Source organism: Erythrolamprus reginae, chromosome 3 (genome assembly GCF_031021105.1).
Source record: "Erythrolamprus reginae isolate rEryReg1 chromosome 3, rEryReg1.hap1, whole genome shotgun sequence".
Lineage (NCBI taxonomy): Eukaryota > Metazoa > Chordata > Lepidosauria > Squamata > Dipsadidae > Erythrolamprus > Erythrolamprus reginae.
In genome coordinates this window covers 256,411,045-256,434,690 of record NC_091952.1, presented here as the reverse complement: position 1 = coordinate 256,434,690, position 23,646 = coordinate 256,411,045, and the positions used below count along the sequence as shown (strand labels likewise).

The following is a 23,646-nucleotide window of genomic DNA, read 5'->3' as shown; positions in this document are numbered from 1 at the left end:
CCATATTACAGACGCCTCCAGGAATATCAACCCTATTGCACACTTTAGAGTCATCGGCAAATAGGCAAACCTCCCCTACCAAACCTTCCCCTACGTCACTCACAAACATATTAAAAAGAATAGGACCCAGAACAGACCCTTGTGGCACACCGCTTGTAACCTGTCTCTGCTCAGAATACTCGCCATTAACAATAACTCTCTGATGTCTATGCTTCAGCCAGCTGCAAATCCACTGAACTATCCAGGGATTAAGTCCAATCTTCAGTAACTTAATTCACTTGTGGCAATGCAGGGATTCTAGGCTGATGCCTCTTTTGACTCTACCCCCAGTGGTTGCCATCTTTCTCCTATAGTTGGCACGCTTTAAAACTTCCCAGCAGAGTGGTTAGGGAATTCTGGGAATTGAAATCCACACGTCTTAAACAATTGCCATTATTGAGAAGCACCGAAACCCAGGAGTTGGGGATAAAATCCATCAGCAGGAAAAAGACATTTATTTTTATTTTATTTATTTGTTTTGTCAAGTACGTATTGGTGATATACAAAGATATAACAATATTTATATACATGATACTAATAAGAGAGAAACGTTAGGACAGGACGGTAGGCACACTGGTGCACTTATGCATGCCCCTTACTGACCTCTTAAGAATCGGGTGAGGTCAACAGTGGATAGTCTAAGGGAAAGGTTTTGGGCATTAGGTAACGATACTACAAAGTCAGGTAGTGAGTTCCATGCATCAACTACTTGGTTACTAAAGTCGTATTTCCTGCAGTCGAGCTTAGAGCGGTTTACTTTGAATTTGTATCTGTTGCGTTGTAGTTGAAGCCAAACCCTAATTTTATGTAAGACCCCTGAATTACAGGGGACATAAAAACTGGTTCCCCGTAACTTTCATGAACCTGTTGCATCACCGATCCTCGTTTTCACACCTCTGCATGGTGAAACTTGTGAATTGACTCCTGTCCTTATCCATCTCAGGTGAAAATTGGACCTGTCACTCCACAGAGGTGGTTTGCACAGGAGCGATTAAGAGTGGCTTATCAGAAGTCCCTGTACCCAGCATTGATCTAACGATTCCTATCAAATGGTAATGTTCATAGAATAGAATCTTAGGGCTGGAAGGAAAATGGGAGGTCTGTAATATATTTTACTCGAATATAACCTCTATAACCTTCATTGTGTATTATTGTGCATTGGACAAAATAAATAAATAAATAAATAACAACAACAACAATAATAATAACAACAATAATAATAATTTGTTAGATTTGCATGCTGCCCCGAGTTTTCAGAGAGGGGCGGCATGCAGATCTAATAAATTATTATTATTATTTATTTATTTGTTTATTTGTTTGTTTATTTATTTATTTTGTTCAATGCACAATAATACACAATGAAGGTTATAGAGATTATACTCGAGTAAAATATATTAGAGAAGGAATAGAAGTGAAAATTTAGAAATAGAATACAGTATATCAATTAAAGAATAGAAGGATATTGTGAGAGTAGTACAAGAAGAGCAGAATAGAAGAATAGTAGATACGATATATGAGATATAGGAGAGACAATAGTACAGGGGATGGGACTTATGCATGCCCCTTACTGACCTCTTAGGAATCTGGAGAGGTCAACCGTGGATAGTCTAAGGGAGAAATGTTGGGGGTTAGGGGATGATACTACAGAGTCCGGTAATGAGTTCCACGCTTCAACAACTCGATTACTAAAGTCGTATTTTTTACAGTCCAATTTGGAGCGGTTAATATTGAGCTTGCATCTGTTGTGTGCTCTTGTGTTGTTGTGGTTGAAGCTGAAGTAGTCGTTGACAGGCAGGACGTTGCAGCATATGATCTTGTGGGCAATACTCAGATCATGTTTAAGGCATCGTAGTTGTAAGCTTTCTAGACCCAGGATTGCAAGTCTAGTTTCATATGGTGTTCTGTTTCTGGTGGAGGAGTGAAGGGCTCTTCTGGTGTAGTATCTTTGTGGGTACATTTCATTGTGTTCAATAAATAATTGTTGAAGAAAAAAAATGTGGTGCATTACTTTCTAGGCAACCCTCATATAACAATGTTTATATACATGATACTAGAGAAACATTAGGACAGGGAACAGAAGGCACGCTGGTGCACTTATGCACGGCCCTTAATGACCCCTTACTGACATTTATTTATTTATTTATTTATTTATTTGTTTGTTTATTTATTTATTTATTTATTGATTTGATTTGATTTGATTTGTATGCCGCCCCTCTCCGAAGACTCGGGGCGGCTAACAACAATAAAGAAGACAATGTAACAAATCTAATATTAAAAATAATCTAAAAAACCCCAATTTAAAGAACCAATCATACATACAAGCATACCATGTATAAATTCTATAAGCCTAGGGGGAAGGGGAAAAATTTCAATTCCCCCATGCCTGACGACAGAGGTGGGTTTTAAGGAGCTTGCAAAAGGCAAGGAGGGCGGGGGGCAACTCTGATATCTGGAGGGAGCTGGTTCCATAGGGTCGGGGCCGCCACAGAGAAGGCTCTTCTCCTGGGTCCCGCCAAACGACATCGGGACCTAACCGGTCGCTGGGATTCGTGCAGCAGAAGGCAGTCCCGGAGGTATTCTGGTCCGATGCCATGAAGGGCTTTATAGGTCATAACCAACACTTTGATCATCATTCTCACTATCAGGAAATGTCTCCTCAACTCCAGGTTGGATCTCCCTCTGAAGGACTTCCACCCGTCGCTTCTTCTCTTGCCCTCAGGTGTTACGGATAATATATTGAGGAGGGCCTCTTCTCTGGGACAATCCTTCAAGTATTGGAAGATGTTGCCATGTCTCCTTCAAGCATTCTCTTCCTTAGACTAAACATACCTGGTTCCCTCAACTGCCCATCAGACAATTTAGCCTCCGGACTCTTAATCATCTTTATTGCTCTTCTCTGCGCTCTTTCTCAGGATCTTTGAAGAGATGTTCTTGTCCTGGTTCCTCTGTGGGGAGAGGACATCGGACTCTGGGGTTTCTTCCCCAAACCCCCAAAACCTAGACTGTCTACAGTCAACCTCACCCGATTCCTAAGAGGTCTGTAAGGAGCGTGCCTAAGTGCGCCACAGTGACTACCACCCCTGTCTTACTGTCCTATTGTCCAAACTTACTGTAGCTACTTTGCTAATCTTTATGTTTATACCAGTACTGTACTTGCTATCTTGTACATGTTTTGACAAATAGTTGACAACCAAGTTGTCGAAGCGTGGAACTCATTACCTGACTCAGTAGTGTCAACCCCTAACCCCCAACATTTTTCCCTTAGAATATCCACGATTGACCTCTCCAGGTTCCTTAGAGGTCAGTAAGGGGCGTGCATAAGTGCACCCGTGTGCCTTCCGTCCCCTGTCCAATTGTCTCTCCTTATCACATTTATCTTTTCTTCCTTTCAAATATGTTCACCTATACTTTTATATCTTTTTTTTTCTATTCTTTTCTTTATTTATATTACTACATATCTATTCTCTTCAATGTGTATTATGTATTGGACAAAATAAAATAAATAAATAAATAAAAGTAAATAATAAATCAACATGTTCTGTGTCACTTCACCTTATTCTGTTACTGAGCATCTTCACCCAGAATGCAAGCAGAAAGAAAGAGAGAGAGGGAGGGAGGGAGGGAAGGAGAAGAGAAGAGAAGAGAAGAGAAGAGAAGAGAAGAGGAGAATTGCAGATCTGTTGATGAACTGATTCCATCTGCTGTTCCATTCCTGGTTCCAGAATTTACTCACACCTCTCTTGGTTTTCCCTTGGTAAAGTAATTAAGATGGATTCTTTAACCAGCCTATTAAAGTTTAATGTTTTAGTCTGATTTGTTGGTATCTGTTTCACATATGTACAAATGCCATTGTTCTATTGAGTAAAAGTCAGCTAATTGATTGATCATCAATCAGTCGATAATCCTGTTCTGAAATTGTTCCGGTTTCTTCTAGCCAAGATCTTTCTGTCCTTCAGACATGGCCGCTCTGAGTATTTATAGCTCTATCTATTCTACATCATCAATTGATCGATCGATTATGTGCCTTATAAGTTACCGTAGTCTTACCAATCACATTAAGTAGATTTTTCACCAGGATGATTTGTCCCTAACCTGGTCTTTTAAGTCTTCCAAATGGTGCACTGTAGCTGAGTTAATCTACCTTGCCTTTGGTTGTCTTCCTCTTCTTCTTCTTCCTCCTCCCTGCAAAAATCCCATTCCTTTCTTTAACTGATGATGTTGCCCAGTTGGGTCATTAAACATCCTGCAAGAAATCAGTCATTTGCACAGAGTGCCAGGATTTTACAGATGAACCCTGAATTACAAATATTCTCTTCTATTGGCCATGATTTGTTTTCTTGACTATCCAAAGTCTTCTCAAGTCTCCTCCAGCACCCAAGGTGAAAGGCATCAATATTCTTCCCATATTACTTCTTCAAAGTCCAACTTTCAGTTGGTGGTCAATAATATTTTATCACCCAGTTTCACTCACTTTCTTTCTCTAACTTCATTAACTGCTTTTCCAACTGTGCAATTACTGAAAATATTCCTACAAACAGTATTTTGTAAACTGCATTGTAAACGAAAGACAATTGCTACCAAATATACATATTTTTCGTTATTTACTCTTCTCTTCTTCTTCCTGTCCTTGGGATAAAACATTATTCCTAAACATGCAGAAAATTAGTTAAGCAAGAGGGATTTTCATTCATTAGCAAAGACCATACTAACAATGTGGATTGTTACTTTTTACTGCACAAACTTTGCCAAATATAACTTGTTCAAACAAACCTTAGTTTAATGTACATGGAGATTCTCAATGATCCAGGCTATGATTGTCCCCAAAATGCTTTTTTCAAAAGGCAGTTGGACTTTCTTTTTTCCTTGATGATAGTTCACTTCTCATCCAAGAAGCTTCCCAGTTCTGAAGAACCGAAGAAGCTTTTTCGATGAGAAGCAAAACATCCGACAGCGAAAGTCCAATTTAAAAAAGCACTTTTGGCAAAAGCTTACCGGTAGTTTAAAAGTGGCTGCTTTCTGCAGTGAGGTCTATTTTCTTTGGCTAAACTTCTGTATGTGGTGTAAACAGCAAAGCAATAATGGGATGGTTTTGGCGGGAAAGAATGCAGTGACCGCAGTTCTTAAATCTTGGGTTTTGGTCCCTACCCAGCTTGCTTGTCATCTAGTCCCCGAAGAGACTGGACTGCCATCTGTCAGAAATGGTTTAGGATCTCCTGCTTGAGCAGGGGTAGGTGGGTGGGGTTGGACTAGATGTCCTCCAAGGTCCCTCACAACTCTGCTATTCTATTCTGCTCTGTTCCATTCTATTCTCTATTATGATGCTATTCTATTCTCTATTTTATTCTCTGCATTTTGTATTCTATTTTCTATTCTATTCTATTCTTATTCTATTTTCTATTCTATTCTATGTATTTTCTCTTCTCTTCTCTGTATTTTCTATTTTATTCCATTCCACTCTACTCCATTCCATTGTATTCTTTCCATATTCTATTCTATTCATTGTATTTTCTATTCTATTCTATTCCATTCTCAATTGTGATTCTCTTCTAATTCTACACCATTGTTTACAGGTCAATATCAGCACCAAGGAAACCAACAAACCACGATAGCTGAAATCATAGTTTAATGTGAACAGAAGCAATTCGCACGGACTAAGGGCCCCTAGAGCAACCCGCAGGAACAGACCATGTAAACCTTTCAAAGAATGACTGACACACTAACGGAGAGGCTTCTGAGCATGAGCAGAGCGCCTCTATCCTATAGCCAGTTCCCAGGCCCAACATGGCCACCGGCGCAGGCGACTACACCTCCCGTGAGGCCTCGGGCGGGGGTGTGTGGCAGAGGTTGTGGAGAGGGCGGCTCCCGGCCGGGCTCGGCCCCGCCCTCCGCCCGACGCCATTGGCTGCGGCCGGTTGTCGGTGGTGACGGTGAGACGCGGCAGGTGGTGGGGGGGAGAGGAGGGTGGGCGGAGCCTGCGTGCCGGCGGCCACTCCACTCAGTCGGCGGCCGGGAGGCGGCGGCGGCGGAGCGGGGAGCCGCAGCGCTGCCGGGCGGGGGCCATGGGCTGCCGGGCGGGGGCCGCCGCCCCTCGCCGCGCCCGGTGACCACCCCGCCGGCCCGGGACGAAGATGGCGGAGAGGTAGGAAAAAAGGAGCCCCCCCTCCGCCTCACGCGAGAGCCCTTTTCCCGCCTTGTGGGGGACCCCCCCACCGGAATGGAGCTGCGACCCCCCCCCTCCCGCCTCTCCTTGAGGGGAGGGGGTCCCCTCCCCCACCAGGAATACCCCCCTCCCCCACCTGGAATACCCCCCTCCTTTTGCCCTTGAGCTGCCTGCTTCATGCGCCCGAGGTCCCATCATCCACAGCCTTGGCTCCTTTGCAAGAAACCCATCTTTCTCTCCCCCCCTTCGATTCCCCCTTCTCTCTAACTAAGGGGGGGGGCTCCAAATCTTCCCCCCTTGGGCCCCCCCAGCCCGAACCCCACCCAGCATTGAGGGTTCACCTCCCTCCCTTGCACCCCAATCTTCCCCTCCTCCTCCAAAAGGGGGTGGTCGACCCTTTAGGACCCTCTCGATGCTCTCCCGGGCCCCATTTTCTTCCTGCATGGGGGGGGAGAGTCCCATGCCCCCCCTCCATGTTACTCCCTGGAAGGGGGGTCACTCCTGCAACCCCTGGTCCTTGCCTCCTCTTCCTCCTCCTCCTGACCTTAACCCTCCCTGTCCCTCCCTCCCTTTCCCTGGGGGGGGGATGTCCCTCTTTTTTGGAGGGACCCCCCTCCCTCCTTGGCACACCACCTGCCTTTTTACCCATCGCTTTGCAGCAGGTGTCGATTCCTCTCTCCACCCCCCCCTTTCCCCACCCTGCCAGATTGCTTTGCTTTCGCATCTTTGGGGTGTGTGCGAAGGAGAATGAGAATCTGGCTTTAAAAATTGGGTGGGTGGGTTTATTTAAGGGGTGTCTTTCCCTTTTCCCTTCCCTAGATTTTGGGAAGCCCATTGCAAAAGGCTGGTGTTGCATCGCTCCTGCGGCCCTGTTTTTTTGAAATTGAAATGATTATTTTTTGCAAACCTGGTGGGGTTGGGGGCCGTGGGGCCAGGTTGTTTATTTTTTTGGGGGGGGGGTCTTTTTTCCTCGGGGAGGGGGTCCCCGAGGGGGGTGTGTGTGTGTAGGGCGGATGGATGGAAGCTCTTGCGGAGATGTGCAAAGCATGGAGGCTGCAGGGTGGAGGGAGGGAGGGGTGGAAGGAGAGGAGTGGGGAAGGAAGGCGGCGGGAGGGGGGAGCCCCTTGCTTGGATCCAACCCCCCCCCCATCATTGGAAGGAGTTCTGAAGGACGAGCGGGGTGCACCGCGGACCTTTAAGAAGGCGGTAGCGCTCTTCCCACCGAATGTGGGCACCTGCCTTTGGTGGCTCTGGTGGGCTGCAGCGGCCTGCTGGCGCAGTGAGAGGGCAAAGGTTGGCACGCCGGGGTGGGGTGCGTACATGCGTGTGTGTGTGTGTGTGTCAGAGGCTTAGCCCGCTCCTTTACACGCTCGGGAGCACCCAAGGGCGAGAATGGGTGTGCAGCTGGCCCATTTCTCTCCTTCGCCTTCCAGGCTTGCAAATCCGTCGCCTGCGCATCTCTCTCGGTTATTTTTCGGTGGATGGATGGGGGAATCGTGCTTGGCCTCTCTTAAGCCCCCCTCCCTTCGCAACAGACTGGGTTTGATCTTGGCTTGTACGCCAAAGAGGCCAGGTGGCTCGCTTGGAGCCTGGGTTGCCTCTCCGGGCCAATTGACACCGCCGTTATTACTGCTGGAACTGCCGGAGGAGCTTCGGAAAGGTGCCAACTGGATCCCGGCCGCTGCTTCGTTCTCCGGGTGGTGCGCATCCTGTGTGGTTCCGCGGAGCGAGCCTGGCTCAATGTGGTCCTCGGTTGTCGCTTTGAGTGCGAACGGCGCTAGCAAGATGCTGCCTGGCTCTGCACCTGTGCCTTCGGAGGCTAATTGCCGGGGAGAGAGGGCAGAACGACAGCCCTGCAGTTGGCATGCGAGGGCTTTAAATTTAGTGGTTGATTTCAGGTATTTAGGGCGGCCTATGAATTAGGTACATAGATAAATAAGATTGGGGGAGGGGGTATTGGAGTGGTGGTGCTGGTGGGGGAAGAATCTGGCCCCAAGTCCAACTTTTCTCTTTGCTGGGTCAATTACACAGGTGTCCCCCCAAAAATATTTTTTTTTTTGCAATCGTCGCAGTTGACCTTGTACTTTAAATCATTTTTTTGTTCTGATTTCAAAAATGTAGATAGTTTTTCTGTAGCAGGTATAGTTTCCACGGAGCAGCGTCGTTATTATAAGGTATAGGAAATATCTCATATATATATCTATATATCTATATATCACATGTTTTTGCTGTGTGTGTATATATATATATATATATATGTGTGTGTGTGTGTGTGTAAATCTCACATGTTTTTGCTGTATATATATATATATATATTTGTTTTTGTAGGTTTATATATATATATGTTATTTTCTGTTGGGTCAAATTCCACTAAGCCCCTGGATCAAATCCCAGTAAGGGTATGGCTAGCTGATGAGGCCAGAAAAAGGCCGAAATAGCGCTATCCTATTCAGCAAAAACATGTGAGAAATATATAGATATATATATGTTTTCTCTCTCTTAATTTTAAAAGTTCAGCAAAAACATGTGATACATATATGTGTGTGTGTGTGTGTATATATATATATATATGTTTTTTTTGCTGAATTTGAAAATTAAGGGAGACTAGGATAGATCTATTTCAGCCTTATTTTGGCCTCATCAGCTAGCCTCCCTGAGTCCTCAGAGAGGGGCAGCATATAAATCCAAATAATAAATAAATATAAATAAATAAATAAAGGAAACTGTAATTATTACATGCATTGAAAATGTGTAAATGACATGATAACGAAAATAATTTTATATCAGAAACTGTATGTGATAGAGCAAAACTAAGCATATTTTTTGGAATCCGCACATCAACCTCCATAAAACAGACATATTACCTTTGCTTATGATTTTTGTGTGTGTGTTGACCAGTGTTATTCAAAAATGCGTTGCTCTCTTTGAACCGAAGAAACCTTTCATAGGTAATCCTCGACTTATGAAATAGTTCAGTCGGTGACTGTTCGCAGCGGCGTCGGAAATAAGTGACTTGTGACCATTTTTTCCATCATTGTGACCACAGCAGCATCCCCCTGATTTACATTCAGATGTGTGACAGCTGACTCACATTTATGACGGTTCGCCATTAGCGACCGACGCCAGAAAAGGTCGTAAAACGGGGCAAGATTCACTTAACGACCGTCCTGCTTAAGAACGAAAACTTTGGGGTCGGTTGTGGTCATGATTAGAGGACAAACTTTGAGACCGTCAAGCCAGGATTATTAACTCGGATAGATCTGTAGCGGATATTTTTTTTGTTCTGTGGATGGGATTGGAGCGAAAGGGATGAGAGATTTCTCGCTTGAAAGTTTTCCTCACATTTTTTGGCCTTCATGCGAAGCAGAAGGTGGAAAGTCCTCCCGATTGGGGAGTTTGTGGTCTCTAAAGGTGAATTTGAATTTAAATTAAAAAGTCCTTAAAATTTTAAAGGTCCCGTTAGAGATTTATGGGAGTCCTTGGATTTTTATGCAAGGATTAAAACAAGGAGATTGAAGGCATCTCGCCTCGGCTATTACCTCAAGATGAACAATGTGTCTCAGGGAGATAATCTTCAAGTTACAACTATCCGTTTAGTGACCGTTCAGATTTAAAATGGCTCTAAGAATAAAATTGAGATATTCCTTTCCCCCTAGGCCTATATAAGCAAATAGGATGCTTGGCTGCATAGCTAGAGGTATAACAAGCAGGAAGAGGGAGATTGTGATCCCACTGTATAGAGCGCTGGTGAGACCCCATTTGGAATAATACTGTGTCCAGTTCTGGAGACCTCACCTACAAAAAGAGATTGACAAAATTGAACGGGTCCAAAGACGGGCTACAAGAATGCTGGAAGGTCTTAAGCATAAAACGTATCAGGAAAGACTTCATGGACTCCATCTGTATAGTCTGGAGGACAGAGGGAAAAGGGGGGGACATGATCGACACATTTAAATATGTTAAAGGGTTAAATAAGGTCCAGGAGGGAAGTGTTTCTAATAGGAAAGTGAACACAAGAACAAGGGGGCACAATCTGAAGTTAGTTGGGGGAAAGATCAGAAGCAACATGAGAAAATATTATTTCAGTGAAGGAGTAGTAGATGCTTGGAACAAACTTCCAGCAGACGTGGTTGGTAAATCCACAGGAACTGAATTTAAACATGCCTGGGTTAAACATTGATCCATCCTAAGATAAAATACAGGAAATAGTATAAGGGCAGACTAGATGGACCATGAGGTCTTTTTCTGCCATCAGACTTCTATGTTTCTATACAATTTATGCATGGTATGTTTATTTGTGTGTATGTTTGGTCTTTAATAAGGATTTTTAAATTATTTTAAAACTTTTAATTATTTTAACTTTGCCCACCCCAGGCCTAGGGTAACCCAGCTGTCTCTTATGACGAAGGCGGGATTAGAACTCACTTTCTCCTGGTGATTGGCCCAAAGTCCCCCATTTTCTTCTTGTGCCTACAGTAGGAATAGAAATCACAGTCTCCCAGTTTGTGGGTCAATATCTTAATCAAATTGGCTCTTTTCAATTATTATTATTATTATTATTTATTAGATTTGTATGTAGACTCGGGGTGGCTCACAACAGTGATAAAAACAATACATAATGACAAATCTAATAATTAGAATCTAAAATACCAATTAAGCATATAAAAAATCTAAAAGAGAAACCCCAGTAAATAAAAGCATACACACAGTCATATTGTGCACAGAAACTACATAGGCAAAGGGAAAGTGTCTCAATTCCCCCAAACTTGACAACAGAGATGGGTCTTGAGGAGTTTACAAAAGGCAAGGAGGGTGGGGGCAGTCCTCATCTCCGGGGGGAGTTGATTCCAGAGGGTCGGGGCCGCCACAGAGAAGGCTCTTCCCCTAGGTCCCGCCAGACGGCATTGTTTAGTCATTCAATGCTTTATATTAACATTCATTCTGTGTCAGGAATGTGCTTTAGGAATTCAATGTAATATAATGGGGCAGTCTAAAACAAATGAATAAATGGAAAGTGTTAGAAGCAAGGGGGGGTTATTTTTTAAAGGAGATTTATACTGAAAAGTCTTTTTTTAAAGAAAGAAATAACATTCCTTTCCCATGTTTTTTTTTTAGTTTGCTTCCTTGGGTATGTTTTGCTGGGTGTGTTTATGGATGTGTGTGCATACATTTTGACATTCTTCGTTGCATGGGATCAAAAAAAAGCATTTCAGCTCAAATCATTTGAGACACACTTATTTGCATAGCAGCCACTGCCATTAAATCATGATTTTATTGATGTACTTAGTGACTAATGGTTTGCCTTTCTACAATACAGTGACACTCCAAAATAGTTAATAATGTGAACATATACAAAAATAATAAACCCATCCATCCCACCCATCTGTTAATTTATATCTGTCCATCCCTCCCTCCATCTCATCCATCTGTCTATCTCTATCCTATCCATCCCTAGACCTATATCCATCCATCCCATCTCATCTGTCGATACATACAGTATTTCTATTTTATGTATCTACATCCATTCCCCTATATTCATAGCATTAGCATTTTAGACTTATATACCTCTTCACGGTGCTCTGTAAACTAAGCAGTTTACAGAGAGTGAGCCTATTGCCCCCAACAATCTGGGTCCTCATTTTACCGACCTTGGAAGGATGGAAGGCAGAGTCAACCTTGAGCCTACTGAGATTCGATCTGGCAAACTGCTGGCAGCCGGTCGTCAGCAGAAGTAACTTATAGTACTGCACTCTAACGACTGCACCACCGAGGTGGATGCTATCCATCCATCTCATTCTTCCATGGGTCTATCAATCTCTGTCTTGTCTGTCTGTCTGTTTATCCATCTATCATCTAGATCTCATATATCTCCAACCATCTCATCTGTCCATATTTCTATTCACCTCGAGGCTCGACTACTGCAACGCTCTCTACATGGGGCGACCTTTGAAAAGTGTTCGGAAACTTCAGATCGTGCAGAATGCAGCTGCGAGAGCAATCATGGGCTTTCCCAGGTATGCCCATGTCACACCAACACTCCGCAGTCTGCATTGGTTGCCGATCAGTTTCCGGTCACAATTCAAAGTGTTGGTTATGACCTATAAAGCCCTTCATGGCACCGGACCAGAATATCTCAAGGACTGCCACACGAATCCCAGTGACCAGTTAGAGTGGGTCTTCTCCGGGTCCTGTGAACTAAACAATGTCGCTTTTCAGGACCCAGGGGAAGAGCCTTCTCTGTGGTGGCCCTGGCCCTCTGGAACCAACTCCCTCCAGAGACCAGAATTGTCCCCACCCTCCTTGCCTTTCGTAAGCTTCTTAAAACCAACCTCTGCCGCCAGGCATGGGGGAATTGAGATACTCTTTCCCCCTAGGCCTTTACAATTTTATGCATGGTATGTCTGTAGGTATGTTTGGTTTTTTATAATAATGGGTTTTTAACTGTTTTTAGTATTGGATTATTGTTATATGCTGTTTCATGTTGCTGTTAGCCGCCCCGAGTCTCTGGAGAGGGGCGGCATACAAATGAAATCAAATCAATCAATCAATCAATCAATCAATCAAATAAATAAATAAATAAATAAATAAATTCTATTTATCTATATCTATTCACCTATATTCATCCATCCATCCATCTCATCTGTCTCTTTCCATCCATCCATGTCATCCTTCCGTATTTCTATCAATCTCTATGTTATCTGTCTGCCTGTCTATTTATCCGTCTATCATCCACCTCATATCTCCATCCATCCATCCATTTACCCATTCAACCATCCGCAAAAAAAGGAAGGCCCAATCTTAGTTTACACCTGAGGGTCGGAAAAGTTTGAAGTTTAGGGCTGCCACCTACAACAATTCATCCATTGGCTTTTTTGCATGATTTGATATAGTGTTTCTAACATTAGTAATAAAGCTAGGTGATCAGAATATATAATAATCATCATTTGGGTGTTGCCTGATGGTTTCTGGGTTGCTCACTGTTTCCCAACCTTGGCAACTAGAAGAAGACACATGGACCTCAACTCCCAGAATTCCCCAGCTGGCTGGGGAATTCTGGGACTTGGAGTCCACGTGTCTTCAAATTACCTAGGTTGAAAAACACTATATTAGATTACAGATTGACAGGTTGTAGGTCATCTAGATGAACCTCCCACTCAAGTAGGGGACCCACCTTATACCATTTCCAATAAATGGCAGTCTCTTCTTGAAAGTCTCAAGTGTTGGAGCTCCCACAACTTTTGAACACAACTTCTGTTCCACTGGTTGATCATTCTCACTGTTGTCAGAAGAATCTCTCCTTAGAAACATAGAAACATAGAAGACTGATGGCAGAAAAAGACCTCATGGTCCATCTCGTCTGCCCTTATACTATTTTCTGTATTTTTATCTTAGGATGGATCTATGTTTATCCCAGGCATATTTAAATTCAGTTACTGTGGATTTATCTACCACGTCTGCTGGAAGTTTGTTCCAAGGATCTACTACTCTTTCAGTAAAATAATATTTTCTCACGTTGCTTTTGATCTTTCTCACAACCAACCTCAGATTGTGTCCCCTTGTTCTTGTGTTCACTTTCCTATTAAAAACACTTCCCTCCTGAACCTTATTTAACCCTTTAACATATTTAAATGTTTCGATCATGTCTCTTCTTTCCCTTCTGTCCTCCAGACTCTACAGATTGAGTTCATGAAGTCTTTCCTGATACGTTTTATGTTTAAGACCTTCCACCATTCTTGTAGCCCGTCTTTGGACCCATTCAATTTTGTCAATATCTTTTTGTAAGTGAGGTCTCCAGAACTGTACACAGTATTCCAAATGTGGTCTCACCAGCACTCTATATAAGGGGATCACAATCTCCTTCTTCCTGCTTGTTACACCTCTAGCTATGCCGCCAAGCATCCTACTTGCTTTCCCTACCGCCTGACCACACTGCTCACCCATTTTGAGACTTGGTCAGTTTCCATCCATTATTCCTTGTCGGGCCTTCTGGTGCATTGGAAAATAGCTTGACCCCTTCCTCTTTGCGGCAGATATGGAAGACGGCTATCCTGTCTAGCCTCCTCCTTCTCTTTCATAGAGTAGCCATGCAACCATTCAACATATTTCTCAGTCTCCAGTTCCCCGATCATCCTGGTTGCTCTTCTCTGCACTTTTTCTAGAGTCTCAACATCTTTTTTTATGGTGTGGCAAGTAAAACTAGATGTGGTACTCCAGTTGTGGTCTTACTAAGGCTTTATAGAGTAGTATTAGTACCTCACTTGATCTTGATTGTATCCCTCTGTTAATGCAATTTAGGATTGCATTGGCTTTTTTGGCTGCTGCTACACACTTGGCTCGTATTTAATTGATTGTCTACTAAGACACCAAGATCCCTCTCATAGTTAACTACTATTAAGCCTGGTTTCACCCAGTGTGTATATGTGTACTTTTGGTTTATTATTATTAAGCAGATTTGCATGCCGCCCCTCTCCGAAGTCAACAAGCGTCTCACAACAACAAAACAGTACAAATCCAAAAGTTAAAACAATTTTAAACCCTTAATATAAAAACCAATCATACATCTCATACAGACCATACATAAAATGGAATGGCCCAGGGGAATCAATTTCCCCATGCCTGGCGACAGAGGTGGGTTTTAAGGAGTTTGGGAAAGGCAAGGACGGTGGGGGCAATCCTAATCTCTGGGGGGGATTTGATTCCAGAGGGTCAGGGCCATCACAGAGAAGGCTCTTCCCTTTTGTCCCACCAGACAACATAGTTTTGTTGACGGGACCTGGAGAAGGCCAACTCTGTGGGACCTAACTGGTGGCTGGGATTCGTGCGGCAGAAGACGGTCCCGGAGATATTCTGGTCCGATGTAAATTTAAATGTAGAATGTCTCTTTTCTTTTATGTCCACTGAGAGCATCTGCACCAAAGACAAATTCCTTGTGTGTCCAATCACACTTGGCCGAGAAAGAATTCCAATCTACTCTATACCTGTGTATACCTGTGTTGCTCTTGAAAGGGAAAGGATGGTCGTACCTGTTTCCCTTTGGAGATATCGCACCGGAAGACCACAAAGCCAACCGTCCACTTTAATCCCGTCTCCTGTTTTTGTTTCACGTAGATCAATCGCTGCAGTGCCGCCTCCATCCCCCCCCCCCTTTAACGTTGACATTTCTCCTTCTGTCTCGTGTGGTTGTATATATCGACCATTTAACTCTGCCTGAATATAAATGACTTCTGTGTGTGTGTGACACACACACCAGCGAAAGAGCGTTCTCCGTAGCGGGCTAAAAATGTAACTGGCTTTCTCAGTTTGAAAAAAACCCCACCACCACCACTCTAGGTTGTATTATTATTATTGTCTCTCCAATCTGTGTCTCTCTCTCCTCCTCTCTCTCTCATCTATTAGTCATCTATCTGTTAATCTACCCGTTCATCCATCCATCCATCCATCCATCCAGGGGAAGAGTCTTCTTTGTGGCGGCCCCGACCCTCTGGAATCAACTCCCGCCCCCCGGAGATTAGGATTGCCCCCACCCTCCTTGCCTTTCGCAAACTCCTGAAAACCCACCTCTACCATCAGGCATGGGGAAATTGGTTCCCCTGGGCCGTTTCCGTTTTATGTATGGTTTGTATGAGATGCAGTGTTCCCTCTAATTTTTTGGGGGGTGGGCGGAAAAGTATAGTGTCTGAGCGGCAGTCCCTTTGGGACTGGGCGGCACAGAAATAATAAACAAACAAACAAACAAACAAAAACCCCACCCTGTTTTGCCTCAGAGAATTTCAAAATAAAATACTGTCCTGTGTGTCTATAACAGTGAGCTCATAATAGGGCAACTCTGTCAATATCAAAATGCCACTTAAATAGTTGAGCTAGTTTCAAACTAGATTTTGATTTTCTTTCTCTCTTCCTTACTCCCATTTTTTTCTTTCTCTCTTCCTTCCTCTCTTTTTTCTATCTGTTTCTCTCTCTTCCTCTCTTCCTCTCTCTCTCCTTCCCTCTCACTCTTTCCCTCTCGGCTTCTGGGCAGGTTTGGAAAACTCTGAGTTGATGGTGATTTTTAAGTGAGCGATTGCTCACTGCTCAGCTTAGAGGGAACTATGATGAGATATATGATTGTTTTTTATATTAAGGATTTTAAATTGTTTTAACCATTGGGTTTGTACTGTTTTGTTGTTGTGAGCCGCTCCGAGTCTTCAGAGAGGGGCGGCATACAAATCTAATAATAAAAAAAATAAAAAATCCATCCATCCATCCATCCATCCATCCATCCAATCTCTCTGTGTGTGCCTCTCTCTCTTCTATTTGTCATCTATCTGTTCATCCATCCATCCATCCGTCCATCCATCCATCCGTCCATCCATCCATCCGTCCATCCATCCATCCCATTTGTCTGTCTGTCTCTGTAACTCTCTGGGTCGCCTCCTCCTTTCCAGAGGTCCAGGGCCACAGGGCGTCTTGGTAGCCAGTATGATACCAGAGCAAAGAGCATCCTGAGATGGTCCAAAGAGGTTCCAACGTCAGCATTCTCCACAAAAAACTTTGACTGCCCAGGCGCAAGGGGGCAAACAGGCAGGGCCGAGACTTTCTGGACTTTTTCCTGGGAGAAAAAATGGTCTTCTATGGCTGCTAGGAAGGAAACCGTTGGGAACTCAGCCGGAGAAAGGGAGGTTTTTCCTTTCTTTTCCCTGTTAATTAGATATTAAGTCCTCTGAAGATCCCGGCATTCAATTTCGATATAAAATACAGCATCTGTTGCCTTTATTTAGACAATAGCTACCATAAACAGTGTTTTATGACTTTAATGCAAACAGCCCTGTTAATGTGTTGCTTGCTCACAGTTATTTTTTTTTGCTCTCTCCCCCTCCCCATAGATCCACTTTAGCTGTTTTAAACATGTTAATATCCTATTATTGCAGAATTCAATTTTCATGTTTCTTTTTTTTTTTTAACCATCTCAGATGGCTTGGTACGCGCTGCACTTTTACTCACACTGGGCGGATGAGCAAGGCGCAGGAGGTTAGGACCGAGGCTGGTCAGATTTAGCTATTGATGGTCTAGCGTAGTCCTTGACTTACAACCGCAGTTGAGCAATGGTTGGAAACTAATCAAGGAGAGAAGAAACCTAGAACTTTAACGTTGTTCCTGACAGAGCAATTGATCAGTGGAACGGCTTGCCTCCAGAAGTTGTGAATGCTCCAACACTGGAAGATTTTAAGATGTTGGATAAGTAGTGTAGGGTTTCCTGCCTAAGCAGGGGGTTGGACTAGAAGACCTCCAAGGTCCCTTCCAACTGTGTCATTCTATTCTGTTCTATTCCATTCCATTCCACTCCACTCCATATATATGTTTTCGTAGATTTTCATGGGTACAGGTATGAAGGTCTTGACATATCCGGGTTTCTTCCCATGTAAGTTTCAGAGATACACCCTGTTCGCCTAGCACAAGGACAAAAGCACCAGCCTGAAGATGACGAGTGGGACCTCGTCAAAACATTGCCAGAAATCTATATACAGCATATATATACACACGCGCACATTAATTAATTAATTATATTGGTATGCCATCCCTTTCCGTAGACTTGGGGCGGCTCACAACACAATAAAACAGTTCATGACAAATCTAATAATTTACAATTTAAAATTAAAATAGTTAAAAAACCCCATTTTTAAGCAGACATACCTACAAAAATACCATACATAAATTATATAGGCCCAGGGGAGATATCTCAGTTCCCCCATGCCTGACGACAAAGGTGGGTTTTAAGGAGTTTACGAAAGGCAAGGAGGGTAGGGGCAGTTCTAATCTCTGGGGGGAGCTGGTTCCAGAGAGTCAGGGCCGCCACAAAGAAGTCTCTTCCCCTGGGGCCCGCCAACCAACATTGTTTAGTTGACGGGAGCCGGAGAAGGCCCACTCTGTGGGACCTAATCGGTCGCTGGGATTCGTGCAGCAGAAGGCGGTCTCGGAGATATTCTGGTCCGATGCCATGAAGGGCTTTATAGGTCATAACCAACACTTTGAGTTGTGACTGGAAATTGATTGGCAACCAATGCAGACTGCGGAGTGTTGGTGTAACATGGACATACCTGGGGAAGCCCATGACTGCTCTCGCAGCTGCATTCTGCACGATGTGAAGTTTCCGAACACTTTTCAAAGGTAGCCCCATGTAGAGAGCATTACAGTAGTCGAGCCTCGAGGTGATGAGGGCATGAGTGACTGTGAGCAGTGAGTCCCGATCCAAATAGGGCCGCAACTGGTGCACCAGATGAACCTGGGCAAACGCCCCCCTCGCCACAGCTGAAAGGTGTTTCTCTAATGTGAGCTTTGGATCGAGGAGGACGCCCAAGTTGCGGACCCTCTCTGAGGGGGTCAATAATTCCCCCCCCCCCCCCAGGGTGATGGATGGACAGATGGAATTGTCCTTGGGAGGCAAAACCCACAGCCACTCCGTCTTATCCTGGTTGAGCTTGAGTCTGTTGACACCCATCCAGGCCCCAACAGCCTCCAGACACCAGCACATCACTTCCACTGCTTTGTTGATATATATATATATACACACAGTGTATGTGTGTGTATATACTGTGTGTGTATGTATGTATATATTTACACACACACACACATATATTGCTCAAAAAAAAAAGGGGAACACTTAAACAACACAACATAAGTAAATCAAACAATCTACTTAGGAAGCAACACTGATTGACAATTAATTTCAATCAATTTCCACGGAGAGGGCCAGCATATAAGTCCCATAAATAAATAAATAAATTTCACATGTTGTCAGCACGTTCAACTTTCTACAGAACAAAGCATTCAATGAGAATATTTCATTCATTCAGATCTAGGATGTGTTCTTTGAGTGCTCCCTTTATTTCTTTGATATCTATATATACTATATATATATATATATATATATATATATATATATATATATATATATATATATATATATATAAAATATTGAATAACTATATTCAAAGCAGCACGAAGCTAACAACTTCAGCCTGATGATGGTGAATGTGATTTTACCGAAGCGTTGCATATTACACGGGGTAAAACCCGAACTCAGAACAATCTTCTACACATATATAATTTATAAATATATAAATTGCATTATGGATTTGGGGATGTGGGAACTCTATCGCACACGCTATCGTGCATGTGTGCACCCTTTTGGCGCCCAAGCCATAAAAGCTTCACCATCACTGCTCTAATACATGGACACCAGCTCCCAGAATTCTGTAACCATTCTCATGCAGCTCTTTAGATTTAACTCCTCTCTTCTACTCGACATTTAAAAAAACCCAAAACATTCGAAACAGATACTGTCTGATTTCCGTTGCTACGAGATTTGTCAAACGCCTGACACCGAAGTGTGTTTAGGCTGTGGGAGTGAATCTTTTTTAAGAATGTTATTTTTTTTTTAAATTAAAAGTATGGTACATTTTGTTTGACTGGAAAGATCTGGTATGAAGTATGAACCCACAATGCTGTCAACGCCATCATCACGTGGAGTTAGAGGCTTTGGTTTGCCAAATGCGTTATCAGACGAGACCTTTATTACGCAATCCGTTGTGCTTGCTTGGGGTCTTGAGATTTCAGGGGAGATGGGAGCATCCAGATATTGGGGGTTGTTTTCCCTCCGAGCTTCCTCACCCTCTATTAAAATTATTTATTTATTTGTTTGTTTGTTTTGTCAAGTATGTATTGGTGGTATACAAAGATATAATATTTGTATACATGATACTAGTAAAAGAGAAACATAGAAAAATAGAAGATTGACGGCAGAAAAAGACCTCCATCTAATCTGCCCTTCTACTATTTCCTGTATTTTATCTTAGGATGGATCTATGTTTACCCCCGGCAGGTTTCAATTCAGTTCCTGTGGATTCTTCCTTCCTTCTTTATCTTCCTTCCTTCTCTTTCTTTCCTTCTTTCTTTCCTTCTTTCTTTCCTTCCTTCTCTTCCTTCCTTCCTTCCTTCTCTTCCTTCCTTCCTTCCTTCTTTTTCTTTCTTTCCTTCCTTCTTTCCTTCCTCCCTCATTCATAGAAACGTAGACGATTGACGGCAGAAAAAGACCTCCTGGTCCGTATAACCTGCCCTTCTACTATTTCCTGTATTTTATCTTAGGATGGATATATGTTTATCCCAGGCATGTTTACATTCAGTTACTGTGGATTGACCAACGACGTCTGCTGGAAGTTTGTTCCAAGGATCTACTACTCTTTCAGTAAAATAATATTTTCTCATGTTGCTTGTGATCTTTCCCCCAACTAACCTCAGATTGTGCCCCCCTGTTCTTGTGTTCACTTTCCTATTAAAAACACTTCCCTCTTGAACCTTATTTAACCCTTTGACATATTTAAATGTTTCGATCATGTCCCCAGTTTCCCTTCTATCCTCCAGACTATACAGATTGAGTTCATGAATAAGACCTTCCACCATTTTTGTAGCCTGTCTTTGGACTCGTTCAATTCTATCAATATCTTTTTGTAGGTGAGGTATTTATTTATTTTGATTGTATTTATTTGATTTTTATGCCGCCCTTCTCCTTAGACTCAGGGCGGCTTACATGTTAGCAATAGCTCTTTTTAACAGAGCCAGCATATTGCCCCCACAATCCGGGTCCTCATTTGACCCACCTTGGAAGGATGGAAGGCTGAGTCAACCTTGAGCTGGTGATGAGATTTGAACCGCTGACCTGTAGATCTAGCAGCCAGCTTTAGTGGCCTGCAGTACTGCACTCTACTCACTGTGCCACCTCGACTCGGCTATGCTATGCTACGCTGCACTAGGCTACTCCAATTAACCAGTGGAACAACTTGCCTCCAGAAGTTGTGAATTCTCCAACATTGGAAGTTTTTAGGAAGATGTTGGATAACCATTTGTCTGAAATGGTATAGGGCAGTGATGGAACTACTCAACCAACCTGTGCACCTTTATATCCCAGCTCTTTTCCCATGCTTCAGAGAGTGGGTAGCCCTTCCGTTGTACTAGGTCAGTGATGGTGAACCTATGGCACGGGTGCCACAGGTGGCACATGGAGCCATATCTGCTGGCATGCGAGCCGTTGCCCTAGCTCAGCTCCAACATGCATGTGTGTGCCGGCCAGCTGATTTTTGGTTTGCACAGAGTCTCTGGGAGGGCGGTTTTGGCTTGCAGAGGGGGGTGGGGGAGGGCGGTTTTACCCTTCCCCTGCTCCAGGGAAGACTTTGGAGTCTGGGGAGGGCAAAACACAAGCCTACTGGGCCCACCAGAAGTTAGGAAACAAGCAGTTTCCGGCCTCCAGAGGGCTTCCAGGGGGTGGAGAAAGCTGTTTTCACCCTCCCCAGGCAATGAATTATGGGTGTGAAACATAGAAGACTGATGGCAGAAAAAGACCTCACGGTCCATCTCGTCTGCCCTTATACTATTTCCTGTATTTTATCTTAGGATGGATCTGTGTTTATCCCAGGCATGTTTACATTCAGCGACTGTGGATTTACCAAGGGGGGACAGGATTGAAACATTTAAATATGTTAAAGAGTTAAATAAGGCTTAGGAGGGAAGTGTTTTTAATAGGAAAGTGAAGACAAGAACAAGGGGGCACAATCTGAGGTCAGTTGGGGGAAAGATTAGAAGCAACGTGAGAAAATATTATTTTACTGAAAGAGGAGTAGATCCTTGGAACAAACTTCCAGCAGACGTGGTTGGTAAATCCACAGGAAATGAATTTAAACATGCCTGGGATAAACACAGATCCATCCTAAGATAAAATACAGGAAATAGTATAAGGGCAAACTAGATGGACCAGGAGGTCTTTTTCTGCTGTCAATCTTCTATGTTTCTATGTTTCTAAGCCACCAAAGACCCCGCAGAACCTCGAGTTGCTACAACAATGCACCCCAAGCATTTCCCAAACGGAAGCCGAGGCCTGCAAACAAGCGCATGGCCATTCGATGACTGCTCTCTTTCTGGGTCACCGATTCACCGATTCTAAACATCACGGCTTCGACCCGCAGACTGGATTTCACCGCCCGCTCGTTCTCTGCAGGCGCTCCCGAGAAGCAGCCCATGTTTCTGCTCTTGCAACGGCGCTGCAAACATGTGCCTCTTGTGCACAAGGTTGGAAGGAAGCCATTCATTCCGAAGACGCTTGCCAAGGGCTCCTCTCTCTCCGCCTTCAAGCGCTCGAATAAGCTGAGCAAGGCCCGTCCTGAGAGCAGAGATGCAAGTCATGTTTCTTTAAATAATAAACCTTTTCTGGAGAAATGCCCAATTTCTGTAATAATAACCTTGCGCTTCTTGAAGAACGTGGCAGAGGCCGTTAGATGCCACACGGAGGCGGGGAAATGTTTGCGTTCCCACATTGGGAATTACAAGATCGCAGGATTGGAAGGGACCATGGAGGTCTTCTAGTCCAGTGTTTCCCAACCGCGGCTAACAACAGTAATAAAACAGCGTACAATAATAATCCAATACTAAAAACGATTAAAAACCCATTAATATAAAAACCAAACATACATACAGACATACCATGCATAAAATTGTAAAGGCCTAGGGGGAAAGAGTATCTCAAATCCCCCATGCCTGGCAGCAGAGGTGGGTTTTAAGCAGCTTATGAAAGGCAAGGAGGGTGGGGGCAATTCTAATCTCTGGGGGGAGTTGGTTCCAGAGGGCCGGGGCCGCCACAGAGAAGGCTCTTCTCCTGGGTCCCGCCAAGCGGCATTGTTTAGTTGACGGGACCCAGAGAAGACCCACTCTGTGGGACCTAACTGGTTGCTGGGATTCGTGGAGCAGAAGGCGGTCCCTGAGATAATCTGGTCCGATGCCATGAAGGGCTTTGTAGGTCATAACCAACACTTTGAGTTGTGACCGGAAACTGATTGGCAACCAATGCAGACTGCGGAGTGATGGTGTGACATGGGCATACCTAGGGAAGCCCATGATTGCTCTCGCAGCTGCATTCTGCACGATCTGAAGTTTCCGAACACTCTTCAAAGGTAGCCCCGTGTAGAGAGCATTACAGTAGGCTGGAAATTTGGGTGCGTCTTATAGTCCAAAATACTCCTGGGGAGGGATTTTTTTTTTCCCCAAAGCTTTTTTTCCCCAGCACAAATGAGGTGCTAATGATCTTCCCAGCTCTTACCTTACAGGCTTTTTCATTGTTACTCGCTCCAAAGAATGTTTTTCCAGTCCTAAGACTTTGCAGGCTTTTTTTTCATTGCTCTACTTGCTCCAAATAAGGTTTTTTAAGCTCTAACCATTCTATTCTATTCTGTTCTCTTTTTATTCTATTCTATTCTATTCTTAATTCTATTCTATTCTGTTCTCTGTACATTCTATTCTACTCTGATAGAACAATTAAGCAGTGGAACAACTTGCTTCCAGAAGTTGTGAATTCTCCAATCCTGGAAGTTTTTAAGAAGAGACTGAAATGGATTATAGGGTTTCCTGTGTGAGCAGGGGGCTGGACT

At 43.7% G+C, this 23,646-nt stretch overlaps 1 protein-coding gene across 3 annotated transcripts in view; it reads left to right on the top strand.

Moving 5' to 3' along the window:
* Positions 1-6,090: 6,090 nt before the first annotated feature.
* Positions 6,091-23,646, top strand: part of ARHGAP39 (Rho GTPase activating protein 39) — a 150,181-nt gene continuing 132,625 nt past the window's right edge. For all 3 annotated transcript variants that reach the window (XR_011558768.1, XR_011558767.1, XM_070748376.1), the window contains exon 1: positions 6,091-6,178. Coding sequence is in view for 1 of the 3 variants with exons in the window: in XM_070748376.1 (XP_070604477.1) it covers positions 6,168-6,178 (11 nt within the window). In the remaining 2 variants the exon portion in view is untranslated. The remainder of the gene's footprint in view (positions 6,179-23,646) is intronic.